Here is a 24,265-nt window from a genome sequence, read left to right on the forward strand (position 1 = left end):
ATTCCCCACCTTTCAGACCAGATTGCCTCTAGTTATCATTGAGTCTCATTCACCTTTTCCCAAACTCAGTGAAATCAGGTCAGTTGCTAGAAGTAAAGGGACCCCCAGTTTTATTGTCCTGGTGTAGTCCATAGATATACTTATTCATGTGTTTTTTAACCCATTAATTATTACTTAGAAATATTCTTCCACATATGCTGCTTGGTGCCGTTTTCAAACCCAGTCAAGTTGAAAAGCGTAACACTTTACACCACTTTCACTCACATCCCTCATTAAACTGAAAGGGTCGTGGAAGCTAAGTTAGTGATGGTGGTATCATCAGATTCTTACAGAGACAGCACATTAAATGTGTTGGCCGCCAAAAGCTTGTTGTCTGCAACACCAGTCACTTGTGTAGAGGACTAAGCACTTGAGAAATATTACACACGGATTACGGAACGTTAAGCATGATGGAAATAGTGACAGAAGGCTGTCTAAACTCACCCATTCTTGACAAGAAGCAAAGGGGTTGAGTAGTATTCATCTTACTCACTGTTAAATGTAACCGTCTCTCTGTTAAATCCTTAAGGGGACCTGAATGTTTGATGACATAATGCTAAGCCAATCAACCTTCCTGCCTGGAGCTTGGAGGCATTTACCCTCTCCCAATTGAGGAGACCCCTTGTGACCCCTGATAGGGAACCTCACCATAGTGGACAGTACCATACTCTTAAGTATATAGGTAGCACAGCTTGTAAATTGGTGGGCTGTTTACAAAGAAGAGACTAGAAATTGTTATGGTGGAGCAGTTTACATTGGTCTGGAGCAGTTAGGGAGAGCAGAGGGAGGTAAGGTCAAAGACATATAAAATTGTCCAAAAAAAAAAAAAAACCCTCATTCTTAAAGAAAATTAGGTAGTTTAAATCAGGGTTACCCTGGCAATATGAGTCCTAAATAGAGAGGCAGGAAATTGAGTTGTAAAAGAAAACATAAGAAAAGTTTTGATTATTGCTAAAAGAAAAATACTCTGTCATTTTCTTGTCACAGTTACTTGTTTTTAGAACCTAAGACCTATTATGAAGAACATAAGAAGAAAAAAAAAACCTTTTTAGAATAAGAATGATTTTCCTGAGAGCAGAGGAGTGGCTTTCTTCAAAGTAATAGTTAGAATTGTATGAAAATTATAAATAGCGTAGTATCAGTATATCAGTAGATTTTGTCCAGTGTTTTCTCCAGTTTAATCCTGGTCTGCTTTGTAATTAATTCCTTTCCTCTGAAATCCTACCTTGACTCATTTCCTAGTTAGTTCCAGGGATTTTCTGTGTTCAAGTGACCAATGTGTTTGACAGTGACTCTGAGGTTTTAGTGAGTTAAGTTTCATGGAGAGAGAAAAGGAGGTAGACACAGAGACTCCAGGATGTGTATGCCAAGGATAAACAAGAGCCACATTACATCTCTACGTGGGTGTGTGGAATGCTTAATTAAACTCTGTGAGGCCTTTCCAACGAGTACAATTTTAAGAATGGATCGTTGATTCATTTAATTCTCTTAACACTACCAAGACGGATACTCTTATTATCTCCATTTGAGCAACAAATAATCCGAAGCTTAGAAAGATGCTAAATAGTTTGCCTGTAGAAAAACACAGCTACTGAGTAGCAAGGCCAAGTCGCAAACCCACAGAAATCATGTTTCATGAGCCCTGCTTTTAAAACCAAAATCCAAAGAAAGTGTGTATATTCCTTCTGTTTGCGGGAAGGACCCATAAACATGGATCTGCAAAGTCATAGCAGTCAAAGTTTTATTGTGCTGGTATTTTTCTAATAGGGGCCTTCTCTTTTATGTATCCATGGGTATTCTTAGGAATAAAGCAAAGACTGTCCAACTAATAATCTTGTTAATGAAAGACCAGGATTATGCTAGGCTATCTTGCTCAGCCAGTACCAAATGTTAGGTAGACTAAACAGCAAAAATATGTGTCCCTCAGTTGAGGTAGAAGCCCCAGGTGAGGGTCTAGAAAACCTGACTTCTGACTATGCTCATCTTCCTTGCTTTCTCATTGACAATCCCTCATTGTTTCTTCACATGGCAGAAGGCACCCTCCTAAGGTCTCTTCCTGAAAATGACATCAATAGTATTGAATCAATTGTTTCCACTTCCAACTTTACTGAACCTTGTTTCCCACTACGCCTGAATGTAGTTGCTACCTGTACCAGGGTATGAGCATATGGAAGACATTTCCATTTGAATGCGAGTACTAGACTCTGTATTAAGAAACACTGTTCTCTCCACTTGGACACTAAACCGTCTGAAGCTTACTGATATGCTGGGAAATAACTCTAAGGTTGTAGTGAGTTAAGTTTCTTGTAGAGGGGAAGGAAAGCAGTGGCAGACCATGTAAAGTATATGCAGAGGTTAGACAGGAGCTGCACCACAGCAATGTGTGTATGTGGGGGGTGCGTGACTCTACGAACTCATACTTACTCACATTGCAACAGGAACATGATTCACTTCTTCACTAATTATCCTTCTAGCTTACAGACCAAGAAAATAAACCCTTTGCCCCAATCCACAGAGATTGTCTTTGGCAATGGTGGAAGCCAAATGTTTCTCTCTGACTCCACGGTGTCCAGCATATTGCTGCTAAAAGCATGGAAATTTTATTTCTCTGAAAGAGGATTAAACCTTAGAGCTTCCTATGACTACTTTTAAGGGTTTCTCTTCCCATTTCCAAGAGTGGAGCCAAATCTGTGCTGACTACGTATAAAATTTTTCCATGGGCTGGATCTAGGCCCCCTACACGTATGTAGCAGATAAGCAGCTTGCTCTTCATGTGGGTCCCCTAACCATTAAAGCAGGGGCTGTCTCTGACTCTGTTGCTTCCCTTTGGAGTCATTTCCCATGGCTGGGGTGCACTGCCCGGCTTCAGTGGAAGAAAATACACCTAGCCAGGCGACTAGATGGTTCAGGATCAGTAATAGGATGCAGGACAGAAGCAGACTCTCCCAGATACCTTCTGCCTGGCTGAGTGTCTGGCCTTCTCTTATTCTCAAGGACGAGCAACGCGATGGCAACATGTCTGCAAGATGCTTAGGGAAACGGTGAAATCAATTTTGAGAGCCAGAGCTGTGAACAGGCTAGGCAGCCACTCTACCACAAAGATCAACGCTGAGGCTTGAGGTCATATTTAAAAAGAGCACTGCTTATTTGCTTTGCTGATAATTGGCTGAAGATTGCTTTCCAAATCGAGAAACCTAACTAGATGGTTAAAAAGTTAAAATAAAATAAAATCGGTCTGACTATGATATTATGGGTATGTCCATGCCTAACCAGTGTGAGGACAGATGGTAGGATATGGTAGATGTCATGGTAGAATGGCAATACTAGAGTGACTTAGAGTAGGTAGAAACTTACCTAGATAGAGAACAAAGAAAGTGCTCACCCCTAGGACTGTCTCTGATTCTCCGTCGCCTGGGAGAACACGGCTTAAGTCACTCAGCCTAGAGAAATGAGATCTGGAAGCTAGTTTGCAGGTTCATATTAAGAAGAATCATCTGAAGTGAGTTTCAATTTAAGGATAGGAGGACGAGCTCCTCAGAACCTTAACAATTATTGATTAGTCTCCCGGGTTTGCTGTAGTCCCTCACTGTGCTCTGAGATTGGAATGGTATCAGAGCCCTTAAATTCCAGCCCAGCCCTAACACTGGGACTTGCAGTAGGACTGTGGGGATGAGAATTACCTTCCCTCAGCATCTCCATCTGGAAAATGGTGAGCGTGTTGCAAATTATCTTTAAGGCTCCCACATTTGTATACTGATATCAGAACTTTTCTTAAAACCTTGAGAATAACAACTTTACATAATAAAAATTATGAATAGATTTCTCACAGTGATTTTTACAGGAGTTAGCTGATTAAGTTCTCACAACTTCAGAGTTAGATAAAAATCATATAAGGAGGACCTAAGTCTTATTCAATTGTTCACAGGGTATTACTGGTTTGATAAGGATACATGCCCAAGTTCCCTGGGACTCTTAACACCACAGTGCGGTTTATAGAAATGCAATCAATCTGTTGAATTTAACTTTGCTATCAAGAATATGAAACCTAGTGACATTACTGTAAGTTCATCTCCTTTGAAAGACTCCGTTTCCCTCAACAGGAGTATTCTTGTAAAGTTCCTGACACTACACCTGCCATTTTGCACCTCAACTGTCCTAATCTCATGGATAAACATAGTCTTGTTTCAAATGTCAGGCAACTAGGATTCTCAAGGCAGTGTAGCCAAGCTTTGAATTTAGTTAATGTAATAAGGGTTCAAATTACAACAGCCAGGCTTCTGTTTGAAAAATTGAAACCTTTCACACCTTCTGAGGGGAGCAGTCTAATTGAAAATTAAAGCCTCTTTCTACCTTATTATTGTGAATAGCTTCGATCCAGTCTATTATTCAACCACTTGCTACACCCACTTGAAAATGCTATTCTCACCTGTGTTTTTCCCAGGTTCAAAATTTGGCAATTCTGTAAATTATGAGTGGCGAGGAGGAGAAGGTAGAAAATGAGTAATGTGCTTTTAATAGAGTGTTAAGTGCCTGTCATGTTCCCAGCAAGCAATCAAGGAGCTGGCTAAGTCAACCTCTCAGGAGTTTTTTTGTTCTAATAGGGAACTTTGGAAGAATGAAACATACTCAGTGCCCATAGGGATTGATTTGATCCGTGTAGATTTTTAACCTTCTCAGAGTGCTAGGCAAGCATTTTGTTTAAAGGATCTCAAGCAATAATTCTGCTGGCATAGGCTCTTCTAATGATACCTCCTGTACCATTAACTCCCTTGGTTCTTTTTGAGAGGTCTCTTGGTGGCTACGACTGCCTGTTTCTATCAGTTCTACATTATGTATCTTTGGCATTTTTTGTTTTATTCCCATGAAGAATCTTTTCATTTAATTTTTTATTTTTAAAATAAAAATACCTTTCTCCTTTCTCTTTCCTTCTTCCATACCCAGCATATATATTCCTAACTATAACATGTTTAATCTGTATAATGTTCTCTGTATGTGTGTTTCCAGGGCTGACTCTTAGGCACAGGAAAATCAGTTAATGTGCTCTTCCCTTGGGAAGACCACTCTCCCACTCCCAACTCTCCCCATTTGCCTGGTACTTTGTGGACAGTTGAGGCCTTGTGGGCTCTTTCTCTTCCAAGCTGAAATGTGCATTGGTCCTTGCTCAGCTCGTGATCTGTACCTCATGTTCGTGAAACTTCATGGGTATAGTCTGATGTTACTAAGACAGATTCCCACAGCAAATGCTTTTTTGCCTTGGCTCTGACAATCTTTCTGCCCCCTCTTTAGCAGTGTTCTTTGAGCCTTGGTTTCAGGAGTGTTTTGCAGATGTACGACTGGGACTGGGCTCCAAAGATCTAAAGTTTGATTGAGTGTAGTTTTCTATAGTGGCCATTGTGTATTATGAAAAGATCAAGAATTGCATTTTCTAACTTGATGGCCAGACTATTTCTCACACACACTGAAGTCTAGTCATAAAATCAAAAAAGCACAAGCTATTGGTTCTATTCTTTCACCCTGGCCAATATTTTCTCTCTCAAAAAAGTAAATCCAAGTCCCTCTTCCTTTAAGACTTTCCCCTAATTCTATTTAATCCAATATCTTCCATTGCCCTATGTGTCTTTTCTTCTTGTTGATGTCTAGAATACGCAATATATTCTGCCATTTTCTAACAATTTAATGTTAATATCATCTGCCTAATGGTCAGATTATAAATTATCCTTATGCAGAAGATTATCTAGATTCCTGTTGTCATGTTTATCAGTTATTCTAGTAATTAATATTATATTTATTAAATGTATTTTGAGTTAAATAATGACACAAGAGTCTAGGTACATTGAGTCATCTAGAAAATAAAAGGTTTCCTGTCTAACAAAAAGGATAGATTTGGAAAACTGATCAGTAGAAGATATTCTATATGGTGTTGGTATCAGAAAGAAGATGAATAAAATGAAAGGGTTTATTTCTAGCTAAAAACCATAAATGCAATATTCACCTAGGTAACCAATAAAAAGTAAAAATAAGAAATTGCAGTCACCTTTGAACGATTCTAAGCCCTTCTTTCTTTAACATCTGCCTACCCTCATTTGTTGATAGCACAAAAAATTATAAATTTGCATTTCGCTACCTCTTTGCAATGCTGAATAGAAAGAAAAACAAAATGGGAACCAATGAATTATTGAAATTGTGGAAATACACTGAGAGAAGGCCTGGACTCATTTACTAATGGTAATGAATCTATCTAGCGTGATGCTAGGAATGGAAACACATCAGGAACAAAAGTTATGTGGAACCATTTTCAGGAAGTCTGCATTGTACAACTCTCACTCCCAGACCAAGTGAAAACATGCAAATCACATGTTCTCATTAAAATAATGGATATTTCAGATGGGAAACCAGAGAGGGCTGAAGTAAAGAAGGTTACTTAAATCCTAGACTGTACTCTAATGTATTCATAGAATTTTAATGGAAAACTATTAGTAGAGTTCTGTTCAAAGAAATCTTATGAAGAGAGGCTTTAAAATCCAGAAGATGGGTGAATTAGAAAAACTGTAGGATGTGTTCAGGGTACGACTGAGGAGCACCATACACAGCAATGTATTCCGGCAGAAAGATGAACATGGGAAAAGGTTTTCTAATTTCTCTCTACTCTTATGGTAGCTTTTCTAAATTGTTCCTTCTTTTCAACACCTCAAAGACCCACTATACTAGCCACTGACCATCTGCATGCTTCTTGGCTCCACAGCTGTATAAACCCCACTCACGTTTGGTCAGTCGCACTGAGCATATCTTGCTTGAGAGTAGGAGGACAAGAGGAAGAAAAGATTATCTGAGGTAGAGAAGCAGCATTAGTGTCACTCAGGTCCTCTATCTTCATAGGTTATTTCTTTCCTCTCCTAATGTCAAGTTATCATTGGTTTTGTCTGATTAAGTTTGTATTTTCCTCTGGGACACAGAATAATCAAAACTTGTCTAAGACTCATACTGCTCATGCCTCACATTTTCCTATACTGGGACGACAGTTGTGCACTACAGTGCTGGGCTCTGTTATGGCCCTTCTAGATGACAGCATCACTTTCTGCAGTGCTGTGTATGATTGCAAACATTATTTTTTTTTCTCGCAAAGCCCACCTTGTTAGATATGTACTATTAACAATATAGGTGATGTATCTAATATCTCAGATTCCTAAATGCTCCTACAGCCACAGGATTAGCTCTTGAGTGCGATCTAGTTCATTTCCCCACTCCTCATCTGTTCTTGGATTTATTAATGCACCATGGAAAAACCATACACAGAGTTAGGCAGACTCGGCTCCTTAAGAATGTGCTCCTGAGTAAATTCATCTTTCTAAGCCATAATCTACTCATATATGAAATGGCCTGTTTTACAGATCCGTAACTAACATTATTCTCAGCCTACTTACTGCAAAAGCTTCTTTAAATCTCTTCAGACTTAATTAGCATAATCTTTCTCAAATAGATAGTATGTGTGCAAAATTCCCTAAGTGGGTCTCTGTCTCCCCCAAATCAAACTCCAAGGAAACTTTTAGATGGAATATATAAGGACTATTTTTTTCTATAATTTTCAAAACTTATCTAGTTAATCTCTCTGTCTCTCTGTCTCTCTGTCTCTCTGTCTCTCAGTCTCTCTCTTCCTCCCTCCCTCTCTCCCTCCCTCCCTGCCTCTCTCTCCCCTCAAGTTCTGTGCCGTCTGAAAAACATCCCACAATTTTTCTAGTCATAAGTAGCTAATGATCCCCTTGTCCCATTATGATAGCTTTCTTAAAAATTAGGTTTTATTCTAACTTTTGGAAATGATCAAGGGGTTACAGTCACTCAGTTAAACTGTCCCCTCTGCAGTAATGTATATACATCTACAATAGCCATTTTATGTCTCCAATGCTTCCAGCAGTAGATGTACTTGTTGCTGGGCAGACTTTTTGCTGTGTGAAGTCACACGCGTACACACACACACACACACACACACACACACACACACACACACATTCATCGAAAATATATCCAGGGCAGATAAAAGTACAGAAATTCCATGTCTAAAATGGTGAACTAATGAGTTTTTCCTGGAATTACCTACAAGAATATAAGTGAAGAAGTATTTACAGGAGCAGAAATGACTCAAAAGCAGTGGCATCATCAAAGCCCACCCCAGCATGGGGGACATAGTACAAAAGCTGAGGACCTGGAGCACACGTGAGAGTTGCCAGCAGCTGACTGGTTGCACAGTGTTCTTCCAGGCAGCCCAGCTGGTCTGCATTTCGTGTAGGCAGTTTGACTGTTCTCTGACACTTTCAAGCTGAGGATTGGGTGGTGGGGTTCCTTGACTCAGACCTTAGAGTGATTCTAAACAGTCTAACCTGCTTATAGAGTCCTGGGAAGGGAGGAGCTTATGAATCTGATCGATTTCAGGGACTTCCTGAAGCTGTTTTAAGTTGTTTACTACTAAGGTAGCTTTGCTGTAGGATGGGGTGTTTCCATCTCAAAGAAAACCACGCTATACAACTACACAACACTCGACCCCTTCATCTGACTCCTCATTCTTTCCACCCCTCTTTCCTGATGCTCTCTAAGACTTGCCACAGCACCATCCCCTTGTTCTCAGGTGTTTCCTCAGTGGCTATGAGTTGAGGCTGACAACGGTAGTCATCTATGAGCAGAAGCACACGCACATGTTAGAAGGGCAGTTTATGAGCATATCACATCCATTGGATAAATAACAGTTGCAACTTTCTCATTGAGTTTCTGACGTCCCCAGCCACAGGCTTATGTCAAAGTGTGCAGGATTAAATGTAAATTTCCCCCCTGTGAAGTCAACCTTAAGTACAATCAGAAAGTTGGTTGTATCCATGACCACTTGTACAAGCTGGCACTTCTCACCTGGCACTTCCGATGCCGTGAAGTATTCCAGAACCACAGCTTACTATTAGTAGTAACTTCTGGCATTCCCGGATCTAGCTCACAGTAAAGAGCCACTTTAGGGCAGTCCTAGCTCTATTTCTACTAGTCCTGAAAGCAACATGCACAGTTTCCCCAGCATAGCATCCATTCATTCAGTTCTGTAAGGCAACCAACAACTGTGGTAATAGCTTTATCTTCTGGAGGCCCCTAAGACCTCCTTAGCCAAAGCTCACAGAAAGTTAACTGACCTCTGTCTCTGTATGTTTTGACAAGGTTCATGACTCTGAAAGCATCTTTTATTATTATTATTATTATTATTATCATCATCATCATCATCATCATCATCATCATCATCATTTAAGATGTTCTTGAATGTGTTTTAAACAAGACTCTAGGTCTGCAAAATCATTAACGTGTTAGTGTTTTATTATCTATATAATAAAACCTTTTCCAAACGGTGAGCAGGACAAGGTAACATCCTAAACCACTATACTATAACAAATAGTGAGCTTAGAAAGAAAGCCTTAGTCCACTGTCATCCCCTCTGAGCAAGTTTAATGGATTCCTACAGATCACACCAAAGACACTGAATTCAAACCTAAACAAGGTCTAATTCAATATGGAAAAGTTGGTCAATTTTTTTCAGTGACTTCCGCCACAGTTCAGTCTTGGGTACAACAGCAGCATGATTTGGAGGCACTAACTTAATTAGCTCACCACTGCCCTCTGTCATTCTTTCTAAGCCACTCTACCTCCATATCTTAGCGCTCTACTGCAGGGCCTCTTCTGTGTGTTCCTCCACCCTTGATGAACACATTGGGTCTGGCTCAAACTTATTATCCCTACCCAGGGCCAGGGCCAGGCGGGCATGGGGAAACATGGTTCTGTTTTCTACTACTGCACCTCCTGGTTCCCAGGGAATGAGAAGCCCTGAATTGGAACTGTTGCTTAATGTAAAGCTGTCACTTCTCTATGTGCCACACCTCGCTGCTGGGAGTAGCCCAGGCTCAAGCAACTATCTCTACTCCTAGGCTGTCATTTTTCTAGAGCAAACCATGCTCACAAGAAATCTAGGGCAATAATTACCTACCCCTGGTAGAAGTTTGAAAGTCTTCTGTCATGGCTGTCTTCTGTGGCCTTTTCCTCACCCTTTAAACTTTGTATTAGTCTTCCCTACCTCCTTAGCAGGGATTTGGCTTTCTGTCATTTGTATTAAGAAATGCGACACTATACCAATCTCGCCACATTTGTCTTCAAGACATCCAGACAGGCTTTTCCTTTCTTTTTTGTTTTGTTTTTATGTTTGGTATGGTTTGGTTTTTTTTTGTTTGTTTGTTTGTTTGTTTGTTTTTGTTTTTTTCTTTGTTTTCAGAAATCTCCTCTAGGTTGCTCTCTCATATCACAGAAACTCTTTACATGGTTAACTGTGACCCTTAGACCAGCCAAAACATTCCTTAGTTTACAAAGATCTGGCCCCACTGTGGAAACTGGAAAAGTCCATGCGTGTCTTAAGGTTTCTGATGAATCAACCTTTTGTTAACTCCTTTGTGAACATAGATCTGTTTGAACCACAGAAGTGAGACTAACCCATGGCTTCATTCTCTCACTGGTGCCTGTCCCTCCTCTGTACTTATGAGGACAAACAGAGATAACCAAGTCTTCCTACCAGCACTGAGAAACAAGTCCAGCCATTACTGATTTTTTTTTCTCATGATGTCTTAGTTTATGGATCCTTTGCCTTAAAAGGGAATAGCAGGAAGCTAATTTGAGCTGTAGACTTGTTATCATAGGAGCTTCTGCACAGCAGTAAATGCTCGAATATCAAAGGAAACTGTTTCACAGCACAACTGAAACTTCTATTGAATGCATGGGTAAGCGAGAGAAGATGTATGAGGGCGGAAACGCCAACAGACTCGTTATTTATACCCACTGGCAGGGTCTACCGCTCTTATGCCTTCATTCAGCAGTTTTCCCTCAGAGAAGAAGGAACCCAGCCTCTACTCCAGGTGACTTAGAGTTTACCGAAACACAAGCACATTTCAAATCCGCGTTTGGGATAATCTCGTATAGCTCTCTAGGGAGAGGCTCTCAGAGTCATTCTATGGACTTCAGGAGCAGTTTCTGTCTTATGAACTACACAGGGCTATGACTCATTTTCCAAGGTATCGGTGTCTGGTAAATGAGCTCCTTAGAAGATTCTGTCACTCAGGAAAGCCCTTATATATTGTAAAACAGAATGATGCTTTAGAATTTGGTAGAGACAGGGATGCATCTAAAAGTGATTTCTGAGACCCTTCGGATGGCCATTATATCAGATTGCTAGAGACAGAGGAACATAAGGAGAGAACCAGCGAAATAAACAGCTTCAGACAGTACCAGCAAACTCCACGCCAGTAGCAACGAGTTGACTTCTGTTAACAACTGTTGTTAATCAGCGTTGTATTTAAATTTATGTTAATAGTAATTACAACAACTAATGAAGTGCTGGGATTTTGAAATATGGCTGGTTATGATATGAGTTATCAGGGTCAGGTAGCAAGCTTCCAGCCAGAACCAGTAATGTAGATTGCCTCACGAAGTTCACAAAATTTAGAAATTATGTCTTTTGTTCACTTGGTATCTTTTAAGGAGAAAATTACCTGCTTGGCTGGGGTTAAATGATACATTCGTTTGATTGGGTTCTTGGGTTAATTTTAAATTATTGCCCACTTTCTTTTGTTTATTGTCAAGAATAAGGCTAAGAAGTGATAGAATGTTTATATATACATGTAAGAATATTTATGTTATGTAGTATATTATAACTTATGAATTATAATGTTATTTCTGTGTGACATCAGATGTTTACATTAAGTTGTTCTGATGACTCACGTCTGACATCTCCCTATTTTAGGTGTCTAGAGAAGTCTGACAGGGCTGGTTTCATTTAGTGCTCATAGGGGGAAAGTGCATTATTTGAAAACTTTTTTCTTACCTTTGGCAGTTTCTCAGGAAACCATACCCCAATGTGTTGGTCAAACCATGCATTTGCCTCAGGATATCAATACTCAGAATTAAATTGAGATGTCTGCCTAAAACAAGCATTTAGGATAAATGAATGGCCCATGTAAATTCCTCAGGTACAAATGGCATGACTAGCAAATACCACAAAATTTCCCATTCCTTTTCCTTCACATTTATGCATGAAATTCTAACCCTAACTTTCAGTTTTATTTGTCTTCTTTGCAAAGAGTCAATCCCGCTCACAGTGAATGGTGCACAGTCCAAAATTAGAATAGAAAAAGATGATCTTTTAGGATTAAAACAGACAGGGAGGGGGGTTGGGAATTTAGCTCAGTGGTAGAGCGCTTGCCTAGGAAGCGCAAGGCCCTGGGTTCGGTCCCCAGCTTCGAAAAAAAGAACCAAAAACGAAACAGACAGGGAGGGATATTCACAGTGTTCTTCTCATTCTAGGCAACTCAGTCATTTATCAGACCCTCCCTACTTTGCAAACCATTACTCTGAGTGTACACTGGAGGTACACGCAACTAAAGCTTTTGCAGAAGGGAACGCATCAGAGGTTTACCCAACCTCAAACCTCACATGTGCTGAAAGCTGCCTCTAAAGCTCTTATGTTTTCCTTCACTCGATGATTTTTTTTATGTTTATTCAAACACAGTGAATTGGACCTTTGGAAAGAATGAGCAACTTCTTTCTATTAATATGTGTTTGAGCACTCTTGGGTGTTAGTTATTGTTCTGTTTCCTGGTTTTCGATGCCCTGATATCTTTGCTCAAAGTCAGTGGTATTATCACCTGCATGATAAATTGATCTCTCGCACACATATCTCGCCTAAGACAAATCATCTGTTTTAAATATATCTCAATGTGATCTGTGTGTTGGGCAGTAAAATTGTATTCGGGTGGCATTAATGGATCTTCTTTATCCACTGGTGTACAAGACATAAAATCGATGCAATTTTCGTCATTACCTCCCAGAATTATTCTCAGAAAACCAATTCTAAGATCAGGATGATAACTCCGTGCTCTGCATTCTTGGGAGGCTGTGCAGTAAATATTTGTCAGAAGACCCATCTGCCCATTTGATTTAGATTATGGTCCATATGTATTTCTCTGGGGATGGATGGGGGTAGACCTTCTGCGTGCCCATTCAGGGAAGATGGATTCAAGATGAGATTACAGCTACCACATCCAACTTCCTATCTGTCCTCTGCACATTAATGTCCCACTCTCCTTCCCGAACCTGGGAACAACCACAAAAGTCCGAGGGTGGAGGAGACTCTGAGCACCAAAACAACACACCATCTCCTCTAGGTGCTAAAAGTGGCTAAACACACACACACACACACACACACACACACACACACACACACCGAGAGAGAGAGAGAGAGAGAGAGAGAGAGAGAGAGAGAGAGGCATGCACCCATGCACATACAAAGGCTATACCACAGTAAAAATAAACAATATTTCAAGTCTCTGAGAATAAAATCATAATGAAAAACTGAAAAGATACAATAAATTCAAATACACATTATTTAGTGATTCATTGAGAAGCATCTTCATTGACAGGAGTCTCTCCTCCAGGATTGAAAGCTCTGGGATCAGCATCAAGGACAAACGAATTTGCATACTCCCCAAAGGCAGACATATTATGTCTGCCTTTCTCAACTTCAGTCTTGGGAGTAAATGACAGAGAGGTCACGGACACTTGAGCTTGTTTTCAAATTCACTCTGAAAGACTCACAAACTTCCAACATTGAAGATGTAGTATAGTACATCAAAATAATTTGAGGATTCTAAATTTTCAATTATTAAGATTCCAAAGCAAGACTGCAAAAATATCAAATTATTTACACAGATATTTCTTTTTCAATAATACTAGATAAATGAGAAACATTTTTAGGAAAATTTGACAGTGTTGTATTGAAATAGATGGATTAAGTTGTGCTTAAATCAATAAACCCAGAGTGAATTACAAACCATGAATAGGATTATTTAAGCTTTAGATATAATGAACCAATGCTAGCTGTCATCACTGGACACGATGTTAATGAAACTTTTTATATACTCCCCCTTGCCTGAGAATCAAGGGCTATGCCTTTTGTGTAGCAAGCATTCAATAAATGTTGAATAAGTTATAACCATTTAATTCTCCTTTAATGAAACTGAGACCTTTGGGAGAGGGCAATAGTTTGAATATTTACATTGACTGTCTTTCACTTCAACCATGCTCAAAATTCCAATCACTCCTCTATTTCTGTAAGTCAATGCTTACAAAATTAACCAAGCTAACTGAAAACATTAAATATCGTTCCACAGCAGTAAGTCCTTAAACATGTGTTGGCCTGCCCAGCAACAGAAGTCCTTACTACCATTTCCCTTAGCTCTCTAGCATTTTCTCAGTTGGTAACATCTTGGCACTGGCTGAACAGTGGTGCAGGCATATTTATTGTCCTTGCTATCAATATTAGTAGTAGTTATTTATGACTTAACCATCAGAAAAGCCTCCTTGGAGTTTAAAAAGAATCTTTCAGAGAAGGGAAATCGCAAAATATTACACCTTGTCTTCAGATCCAGTTACCTTAGAGTCATCATCAATATCCCGGAAATGAGTTTTGTGTTTTCCGGATGAAGTGCAATCTATAAATTACCATAAACCCAGTCTTCCTCATTGATTAGATCTCATTTCTTAAAAGGTGCTTTCTGTCTGTCAGTTTCATTAAATCACTTAATTTTATTTTGTGGTATCAATCTAGTCAAAAACAACAAAAGCTGACCGTGTCGACCTATGAGACTTTGTGGATAAAATGCACAAGTTGTCAGCCACATGCTTTTTAGAAGCACTTCCATGGTCCCTGTGTCCTGTTTAAGGGTCTGGCCTATACGATAACAAAGGTATTTTCTTCTTACTGTATTCTCAATGTTAAATCCGAAGGGTTCCAGAGCCCACAGCTTCCTGGCTGGGTAATACATGGACATGCTTGTGGGTTTGTTTTTAGACCTCCCACAAACTAGCAAAGAGTTAGAAACTTCATTAAAAAAACATTTGTCAGGAGACTGAAGGAAAAGGAAAATCCTCCCCAGGCCATCTACCTAATTTCTAGCCAGTATAGGATCACTCCCTACAGGAGTCATTTATTGCCCTACTAGCCTAGGTGATTAGGTTGCTAGAATGTTTTTTGGCTGACTGCTTTGCCATCTAGCTTCTTTCAGTTGCTGCAAAAGTATTCTTAATATTCATATAGAACCTCTGTTTCACTTCGTTTCTTTCCACATTGATCACACAGTGTGCTATTGGCAAAGCTTCTCTGAGTTCCTTAAAACTTTAGATGTGTTGGTTACATAAGCCATATATGTAGGGAAGGGGTAGGACTGTCCAGTGATGTAGTTTTAGCCTACCACACAAGCATAGCCCCCCAACTTCCCTAACACATACATAAAGAAACTTCACCCTAGTCTCTACTTCTGTTCACATTCACAGTCAAGACCCAGCAGAGTTTAAATATCCCATTTTAGGTGAAAAGCATGATTCGCTGTGATTGAATTAATCTGTTCTTGCTTATTGGAAGCCTGGTGTCCATGCTAACTGTAGCTGAGAATTGATATCCAAATAATTTTAAAAATTGAGCTCAGAGAATCAGTGAACAGAATACTAACTTGCTTCTCCACAGATCTTTTTGAAAATAAAATAATGATATGCTTGGGGAAAACTAGTGAGAAGAATTTGGGGTATGCACAGAAATGCCAGAAGGCTGACTTGTAAGTCAGAAAGAGAAGGAAACATGAAATCTACTAATGGAACCAAAGAAAACCACCGACTTCCTGGCCAGCCACTTAACACTGTCCTAAATGGAAACACTTGAGAAACAAATGCTATATTCTGGGACATGTTTGCATGTAAAGTCAAATCTTTAATGTATTTCTATGAGTGGTCCACCTAGATTTTCCAAAGATCAAAGCCATCATTACAGTTCTCTACGTTTATGTATAGACTAAAAGATCATCTGTTATACAGCGTCCTTAGTTAACTCTTTATCGTCATATAAGTATTTTCAATCAATTTGTGACTTGATTCTTTTAAACCTTTTGTTCACATTCACTTAATACCTATGGGAGAAATAGGTCTCAATAGTGCTATTATGAAGGTCCCTTCTCTCTTTCTCTGTGTGATAGCAACATATATGTAGATTATATGTCTGGGGACTTTGATGATATTCTTTGTTCTCTGTATAGTTGGTTTTTATTCTCCAGTGCCTTACTTGGCAGATAACATTACCAGCAAGTACTCATAGCCCAATTTCAAATGAAACAGGTCTTCACCTGGGGAGATGTCAGTGGGGACTTGCTAAATATCTGTGACAAGCAGGAGACAATAAAAGCTGACTGGACCTAGGAGCCATGACTTACATAATCTTTGTTCTGAAAGATTATGTCTCTAAGAGAAAATGTACTTTGTGCTTGTTTCTGGATACTTTGTTATCCCTGTGAGGGGAGAGAGAGAGAGAGAGAGAGAGAGAGAGAGAGAGAGAGAGAGAGAGAGAGAGAGAGAGAGAGAGACAGACAGAGACAGAGACAGAGACAGAGACAGAGACAGAGACAGAGAAGAGAAAAGAGATTGCTTCACAGAAAGAAGTTGATTTTAACTGGATTAAGTATGACAGATTTTTCTTACACATTGGAAAAATGAAATGCATAGAAGCAGCCTAAATAATTCTTCTCTATAGTGTACATTTAAAATTATTTTCTGTGTCTTTTCATTTGGTTTGTCAGTAGTTCCCTGGGCTATATGCACTAACATTCTAATGTGCCGATCTACACAGGTCGTCATGGAGATGGAGGTTATTGGCCAGTTGATACTAACTTGATTGATAGAAGCACTCTCAACGGTAAGTATATAAATTGAGTTCTATTGGATTAGATATACTAATTACATGGTTAATTCTACAGTATCCAAAACAAATTTTTTATTGACAAGGGCAAGAACTGTGTACTTAGGGTTTCACTGCGGTTATAGAGAAATGATATTATTAGCAAACTTCACACATTCTATCAGAAAATGATGACAATTAGAGGTGACAGATGCATGGGAAAATAATTAGAAAAGTTCCAGCACTGGGAAATTTATAAATGATACAGGGCTTTCCTAGCTTGCTTCCTAATATGCTGAAAAATATTGACCAAAACAATTTGGAGAGGAAAGATTTTATTTCAGTTTACAGCTTAGGGTCCATCATGGGAGAATTTCATGGTAGTAGCTTTAGGAAGGAACCTGGAGTCAGAAATGAAAGCAGAGACCACGGAGAAAAGTTTCTTACTGTGGACTGCTTTGCCTGCTTTCTTATACAGTCCACGACAATTTGTCCAGGAAAAGCTCCACCCGCAGTGGGCTGGGACATCAATCATTAATCAAGAAAATCATCCACAGACTTGACTTCAGTCCAGCCTAGTGAAGGAATTTTCTCAATTGAGGTTTCCTCTTCTAAGATGATCCTAATTTGTGTCTGCTTGATAGAAAGCTAACCAACACAAGTTTTATTAAATACATAGATTTCGAAATGTGGTAGTGTATTTCCAATGTTCACAATAACCATTTTTATTGGGGAGAGAGATGATGACTAAGAGTCAACTACGTTTGATAAAGTTGCTTGGACTTTTCACTCAAAAAGTTCATTTTCTCTAAGACTTGATTTTTAGTTGTCCTTCATAGGCTCAAGATTAGACACCTTCCTTGCTTCCTCTAGTAAAGCTTCTTTCTCCATATGACTATGGGCTTTTAGGGTGAGCACATGGAGGATATCCCAGGTAATGACTAGGGAGTGGAGTGAAAGTCTCACTCCACAAGCGTCTCTCCGTTTGTTGAAGCAGCGTCTTTGAGAGGATAAATTAAGTGTAACTAGAGGACCATGCTTATCTTTGGAAAACACGCTGTTCTTGTTTGGTCTAACTTACTGAGAACAAATCAGATATTTGAGATATCATAACAGCTGTTATTATATATCACAAGGTAGCAAACTCTAAGATGCTTCCCTTCCATCCCACAGTTGAGGTCTCCTGGGTGTATCTGCATCATTACTTGCTTGCTAGTTCTCTGATGGACTCTTCAATTTGATGTTCCCTACACATGGCTGTGTAAAGAAATAGCATTATTTTACGCATTAATGAAAAAACACCAATTACTCTCTAAATCCTCTGGATCATGCTACAATTTGTCTTTATTTTCAAATTGGTTAAGATTTGTCCATGTGCTTAGGATACTTCTCCCTCATTTTTCTTCACTGCTATGCAGTATTTTGTTTTATAACTAATGAAATCGTTTAGCCACCTTAGTAGATTTGCATGAGGGATTTGATTAATGAACAGATACATTTCCATTTGTGTATTTTCCTATTACATGATAGAGATGGGAGACCAAATTTGCTATTTAATTTGTTTGCTGGTTGTGAAATTAAAATATATAGTTAAATTAAGTGATGACTTGCTAGTGTATGCTATTGTACAGTAAAAACAAATGCATAAACTTCTCCAAGTGGTATAGTCCCTTAATAATTTTCAATCTCACACATAACTTCCTCTGCTAATAATGCCCTTTGCTTAAACATAGACAAATCCATTTACTTTCATTTACATTTCCCAGCCATTCCTGTTATTATCATAGAATATATTGGGTACTGTGTAAACTACAGGAATTCGTTGCTCATAGTTCTTCTAAAGATTGGGGAGATAGTTCAAGGTTAAGGCCTCAGTAGGTTGTATGTATGATGAGACCTTATTCTCTATTTCACATATAGCATATTCTGTGTCCTCCTTGGTAGAAATGGTACCTGACATTCTCTAGGCTTCTCTTATGAGGACACAGATTCAGTTCATGAAAATTCTACCTACTGTACATAGGCACACCTAAAATCCTCATAGTTGAATCTCACCAAAGGCACTATTAGTTTTCAACATACGCATTAGCTTAGGGTGTCAGGATCTTCAGACATGAGAGAACATCCTAAACATATATATGTTCACGTCAAATCTAAGGTTTAATACAGGATGCTTTCTCCAGGGGGTCCATATTGTCCTGTTCTTTCTCACATGTTCTCTCCCACACTTCTGCAATGCTTGATAAAAATCAATGCCCAGCTCTGGAAGTCTCTCATAATTATAAGGCTGGAACTCACAGAACAATGTGAAAGGCAAGTATTGGGCCTGAATCCAGACAAGTGGCTTCCCCTGTGCAATAAACTTGGGTAATGATCATTTTGCCTATCAAAGGTTGCTAGTTTCATTAACTTAATCCCATGTTAAGATTATCTTAAACATTAACAGTACACCAGTCACACTCTTTATACTTAAAATCAGTCCAGAAATGTTACTAATGATCTAGAGAAATGGCCAAGTGGAGAAGAACACTTGCCGTTCTCGTAAAGACTCAAAGTTAATTCCACATTACACGTGATAATTCACAATTGTTTGTAGCTCCATTTCCATAGAATTCTATATACCATCTCATAGCCTCCTTGGGCACTACACACATGTTGTACACATACATACATAAAGTACAAATATGCATACATAAAATACAAATAAATAGTATTGTAAAGGGCAAAATGCTACTAAGACTCCTCTGAGTGTAGGGTTCTAGTAATAAACTATGGATTCAGGTATAACATTATATTACTTCAGGAACAAAAAAGCAAGATGAAGAATCCAGGTTGATTAAACTACCAAGGAAGGATGGTGAAAATAATTCATGGATACACAGAAATTTTTAAGATTGCTTTAATTGATATGTATTATATATCAAATATATATCAGATATAATAAACCATATATCATACAACATATATAATACATCATACATCATATATGATATATCATATATCATCCATAATGCATCATTGATCATTAGACATTAGACATCACATATCACATGACATATGATGTCATATACCATGTGTCATATGTCATCTACCACATATCATATATGATAGAGAAATCTCATTCTAGAATCCACTTAAGGAATCAAAATCTCCCATTAGAATCATTCTAAAGAGCCAGCAAGATGCCTCGGTATTTTAAGGTGCTTGACCCAAATATTTAGGACCTAAGTTAGATCCCTGGACTACAAGTACAGGAGGAGAAATGATGCCCAGGGCTGGTTCTCTGACCTAAAAGAGTCATACACACACACACACACACACACACACACACACACACACACATACATACATCCTTTTGACGTTCTGTTACATTTAAACATACTAGCAAATTTTAGAGTAATCCTAAATTACTGATTTTAATTTATCAATTTTATGAAGTTGTTTGAGTAGGAATTCATTCCCCCATTTTATTTATGACCACAAGTTATATATTTTGAAGTAGCCAACACCAGAAAAGAGTGATGATCCTCTCCTATCTTTCAGTATTGCTGTGCAGAGGATGTAGTTCATGATGGAGTCAATGTTAACCACAGGCAAAATTGTGTTCTCTCTGAAGCTACATGACCTGAAGGACACAGTCTTTAATAGTGTTAGATTTAACAGTAAAATTGTAATTTTTTTCACAATATCCTAAAAGTCTGACATAAGTAAATCCTTTGCTAGAGATTTCTGTTACAATGTGTTTATGCTTCTTAATGTATATGCATATGCAATGAGAAATTACTCAAAATTACCCTAAGCTGCTTGTATTTTCACTTCTAAAATATGTCACTCCCCAGTGTGCATCCAGCTTAAAAGTTTTGCATAAGTGCTTCAAGTTGTCTTTCAAAATAAAATAATTTTTTGTTAAAAAGAAGCACCAAACTAACTCTAACATGAGTGTGCCAATCAATAAACTTTCCTGTTCACAGGAGTCAGTCTTCAGCTGAAGAATAGGACAGTGGTTTGAAATGTATTCCAGTACATGCTTATTTTTTAAGATTCCTAGTAAGAATAAAATTATAATTTAAATTTGACCTGGCAAACATTACCTCACAGAGGAAGTTCGTGAAGGCAAACCAGAGAATGATGTCCAGCGGTTTCCAGCCAGTTCATATCAATTGCTGGCATTATCCTCCTCAGCTTTTTCTTTCAGTTCATGATGTATTGGAAATATTAAGCTAAGTGAATGAGACTAATGACGTGCGTGCAGTATATCTAGACTAACGACCAGACACGCAAATTAGGACTCTGACTCACTGCAGCAAACTGAAAACCCCAAGACACATGGATGGTGAAAGAAAAACCTAATCTCTTTCCTCTTCTACTTTGCTAGCAGAATTATGGTAAATATGTGATTTGACATGAGCCCTGGCTATTGTACCCAATCCCATAAAGGCATGTGAAGCCCGAGATTCCTAGTTAAAAGCCTTCTAAAATGTTAAGGTTTGGGGAAAAGGTATTTTTTTTCCAATTAGATTTGTAAGTGAATCCCCTGAGAGGCGAGTCTGCAGTCACACTTTACCCTTGAAAGATGTCTGCATTGACAAAAACATCTTCCCATGTTTTGTTCTGAAACCTCTCACATAATGAAATCGCATACATCTCCCTCAGACTGACAGAGTTATCGGTGCTTTCTGGTTCTCTCTACATTTGCTGGGCTCATCCTTCAAAGCAGAGTAATAGAGTAATAGCTTATTGTCAGGATGCAATCGGCACTTCCAAGGAAATTTAGGCCCTGGTAGTCATTTCTGTTGTTTGTTTCTCATTCTACCCTTTTAAAAATTCACTTTTGAAGAGAGAGAGAGAGAGAGAGAGAGAGAGAGAGAGAGAGAGAGAGAGAGAGAGAGAGAACGTGAGAATGCTATAATTTATGAATTTTCTTTTGAGAGCCCTTAATGAAATTGTGGAAGCTGGCATCCTAAATACTTTTTATGTCAAGTAGAATCAAAGTTAAATATTTGGTGTTACCATACTATTTCAATTTTATGATGCATTTAATTTTTAGACTAGACTCCACATCCTCCCTTGACACTGAACATGCTTCTACTTCTCAAAGCACAGCCTGTACCTTACATTTGTGTGAACGGCAACCACCATGAAACTTACCTCAGCTCAACACTGCTTTATTCACCTGGGAATACCAAATCCCTTTGCTAGTAGTTCTGCCTGGGATTTGTAAAATAAGTTTAGCAAATATGATCAGAAGATCTATAGATCCTATAAAGCTTTATATTATTCATCTCAAGTTTGAAACAGTGTTAAATTGCCATGTTTCACCATTTTGATTCATTCTCTTTAATAAACATGTGAAATTATCAATTATTTTTAAATATTCAGATATTTGTTGGATATTCTTTTATTCTGTTTTAAATTCATATATATGGGATGTCTGATGAAAGATCACCACTTGGATCTATGTAATTTACTTCAAGGAACTATTTTTTTCTCAGCATGCAAGCAATCGCATTTCAACTTCTCAAAATAATGTGATATAAAGCCCTGTATGTTTCTGTGAAAATGGCTTTTCTGAGATTGGTAAATTTTTAGTAGAAACTCGGTGTTCTTATCAGATATTTTCATGCCAATGGAAGATGCAACAATGTCTTCCAAATACAAGACTGATACCCACATAAACTTACAGACTCTAGCAGCACACACGAGAGCTTCAACCAGACAACATCCCAGAACTGAGAAACGGAAGTGCACACAAAGTCTGACCTTTAAGCAAGAAACTATTTGTAATTGGTACCTGCTGGCAGAGGGAAAGTCCGTTTTCTCCAATGGAGTGTCACTGGGAATATCAACCATACTCCATGGCATGCATCATGCTTAGGAGTAGCTGACCAACAGAAAATAGACTCAATGAAAAGGTTTTTCCCAACTTTATATTTTTAGCTTGTTGATCAGAATAAAACTCTCCTATAAATTCACCTTTGGAAATGTTCCATGTTGGCTGCTTTAAATGTAGTCAACAGGATACACTAGTACAATCAGTCCCTAAATTAGAAAACTTCTGTCAACTGAACAGGAAGCTCAAAGCCATTATTGGCCCTCCCCATTAGCCCAGCTTTCAATAAAAACCATTGTAGGTGTGTCCCATTGGCCCACCTTTCCATCAAAAACATATCATCCCTTCCCATTGGCCAGACTCTCATCAAAACCATTATTGACCCTTCCTATTAAGCCATCTCTCCATCCATCGGCTAACACTAAAATATATTCTACTTTTATTGATTTGCCTATTCTATATGTTTTATAAAAATAGAATGAAACTCCATCCAACCTTTAGTTGACTTCCTTTCGCTTCTACGTTATAGCATGACTCCATTCTTTCCTTTGGCTAGAATTCCAAAGTAGTATTCCATTAAAAGGTATAGCACCATTTTTCTTTCTTTTCTTTTCCATTTTTTTAGCTAATCAATATTTATATTGTCCCTATTTTGGCTTTTATAAATAGCGCTGTTAATAAAAATTTCCTGAGCAGGTTTGTATCTATCCTTGAATCCTTCTGTTTTTGTTCTCGGGCTATAACAGTAAGAACTCTTTCCCTTCTTACAGCTTGATGAGCAGTAGTGACAACCTCTCCCTAAACCTGAACCCTGTATACTTGTTTTACCCCTAGAACCACCCATTGGACAAATGCACCCCCCACATGGCAGTGTAACTCCTCAAAAGAACAGCAACCTGCTTGTCATAACCGTGGTCACCGTGGGCGTTCTCACCGTGTTGGTTGTGGTCATTGTAGCAGTGATTTGTACCCGGCGCTCTTCAGCCCAGCAAAGGAAGTGAGTAAAAACTGACTCCTAAGAGAGTCTCTTGTGTTATATTCTTGATCTCTCTCTCTCTCTCTCTCTCTCTCTCTCTCTCTCTCTCTCTCTCTCTCTCACACACACACACACACACAAAAACACACTCTCTTTCTTTTTTTTTTTTTTTAATTTTAAATTTATTTTATTTTTTTTCCATCTTAATTATATTGGGTATGTCTTATTTCCATTGCAAATGTTATTTCCTTTCCTGGTTTCCAGGTAAACATCCCCCTAACTCTTCCCCTCCCCTTCTATATGTGTGGTCCCCTCCCAAACCTCCCCCATTACAGCCCTCCCTCGAAAGAAACCTGTTCACTGGGGGTCCAGCCTTGCCAGGACCAAGGACTTCCCCTTCCACTAGTGCCCTTACTAGGTATTCATTTCTACCTACGCAGTTGGAGCCCAGGGTCAGTCCATGTGAAGTCTTTGGGTAGTGGCTTAGTCCCAGGAAGCTCTGGTTGCTTGGCATTGTTGTTCATATGGGGTCTCGAGCCCCTTCAAGCTCTTCCAGTCCTTTCTCTGATTCCTTCAGTTCAGTGGTTTAATGATGTCATTCGCCTATGTATTTGCCATATTCCGACTGTGTCTCTCAGGAGAG

General features: G+C 38.8%; 1 protein-coding gene across 1 annotated transcript in view; it reads left to right on the forward strand.

The window, feature by feature from the left end:
* Positions 1-24,265, forward strand: part of Dcc (DCC netrin 1 receptor) — a 1,074,495-nt gene that overhangs the window by 979,848 nt on the left and 70,382 nt on the right. The window contains exons 22-23 of the mRNA XM_032886223.1: positions 16,769-16,834; positions 23,481-23,643. Coding sequence (XP_032742114.1) covers positions 16,769-16,834; positions 23,481-23,643 — 229 coding nt within the window. The remainder of the gene's footprint in view (positions 1-16,768; positions 16,835-23,480; positions 23,644-24,265) is intronic.

The sequence above is a fragment of the Rattus rattus genome, chromosome 15 (genome assembly GCF_011064425.1).
Source record: "Rattus rattus isolate New Zealand chromosome 15, Rrattus_CSIRO_v1, whole genome shotgun sequence".
Classification (NCBI taxonomy): Eukaryota; Metazoa; Chordata; class Mammalia; order Rodentia; family Muridae; genus Rattus; species Rattus rattus.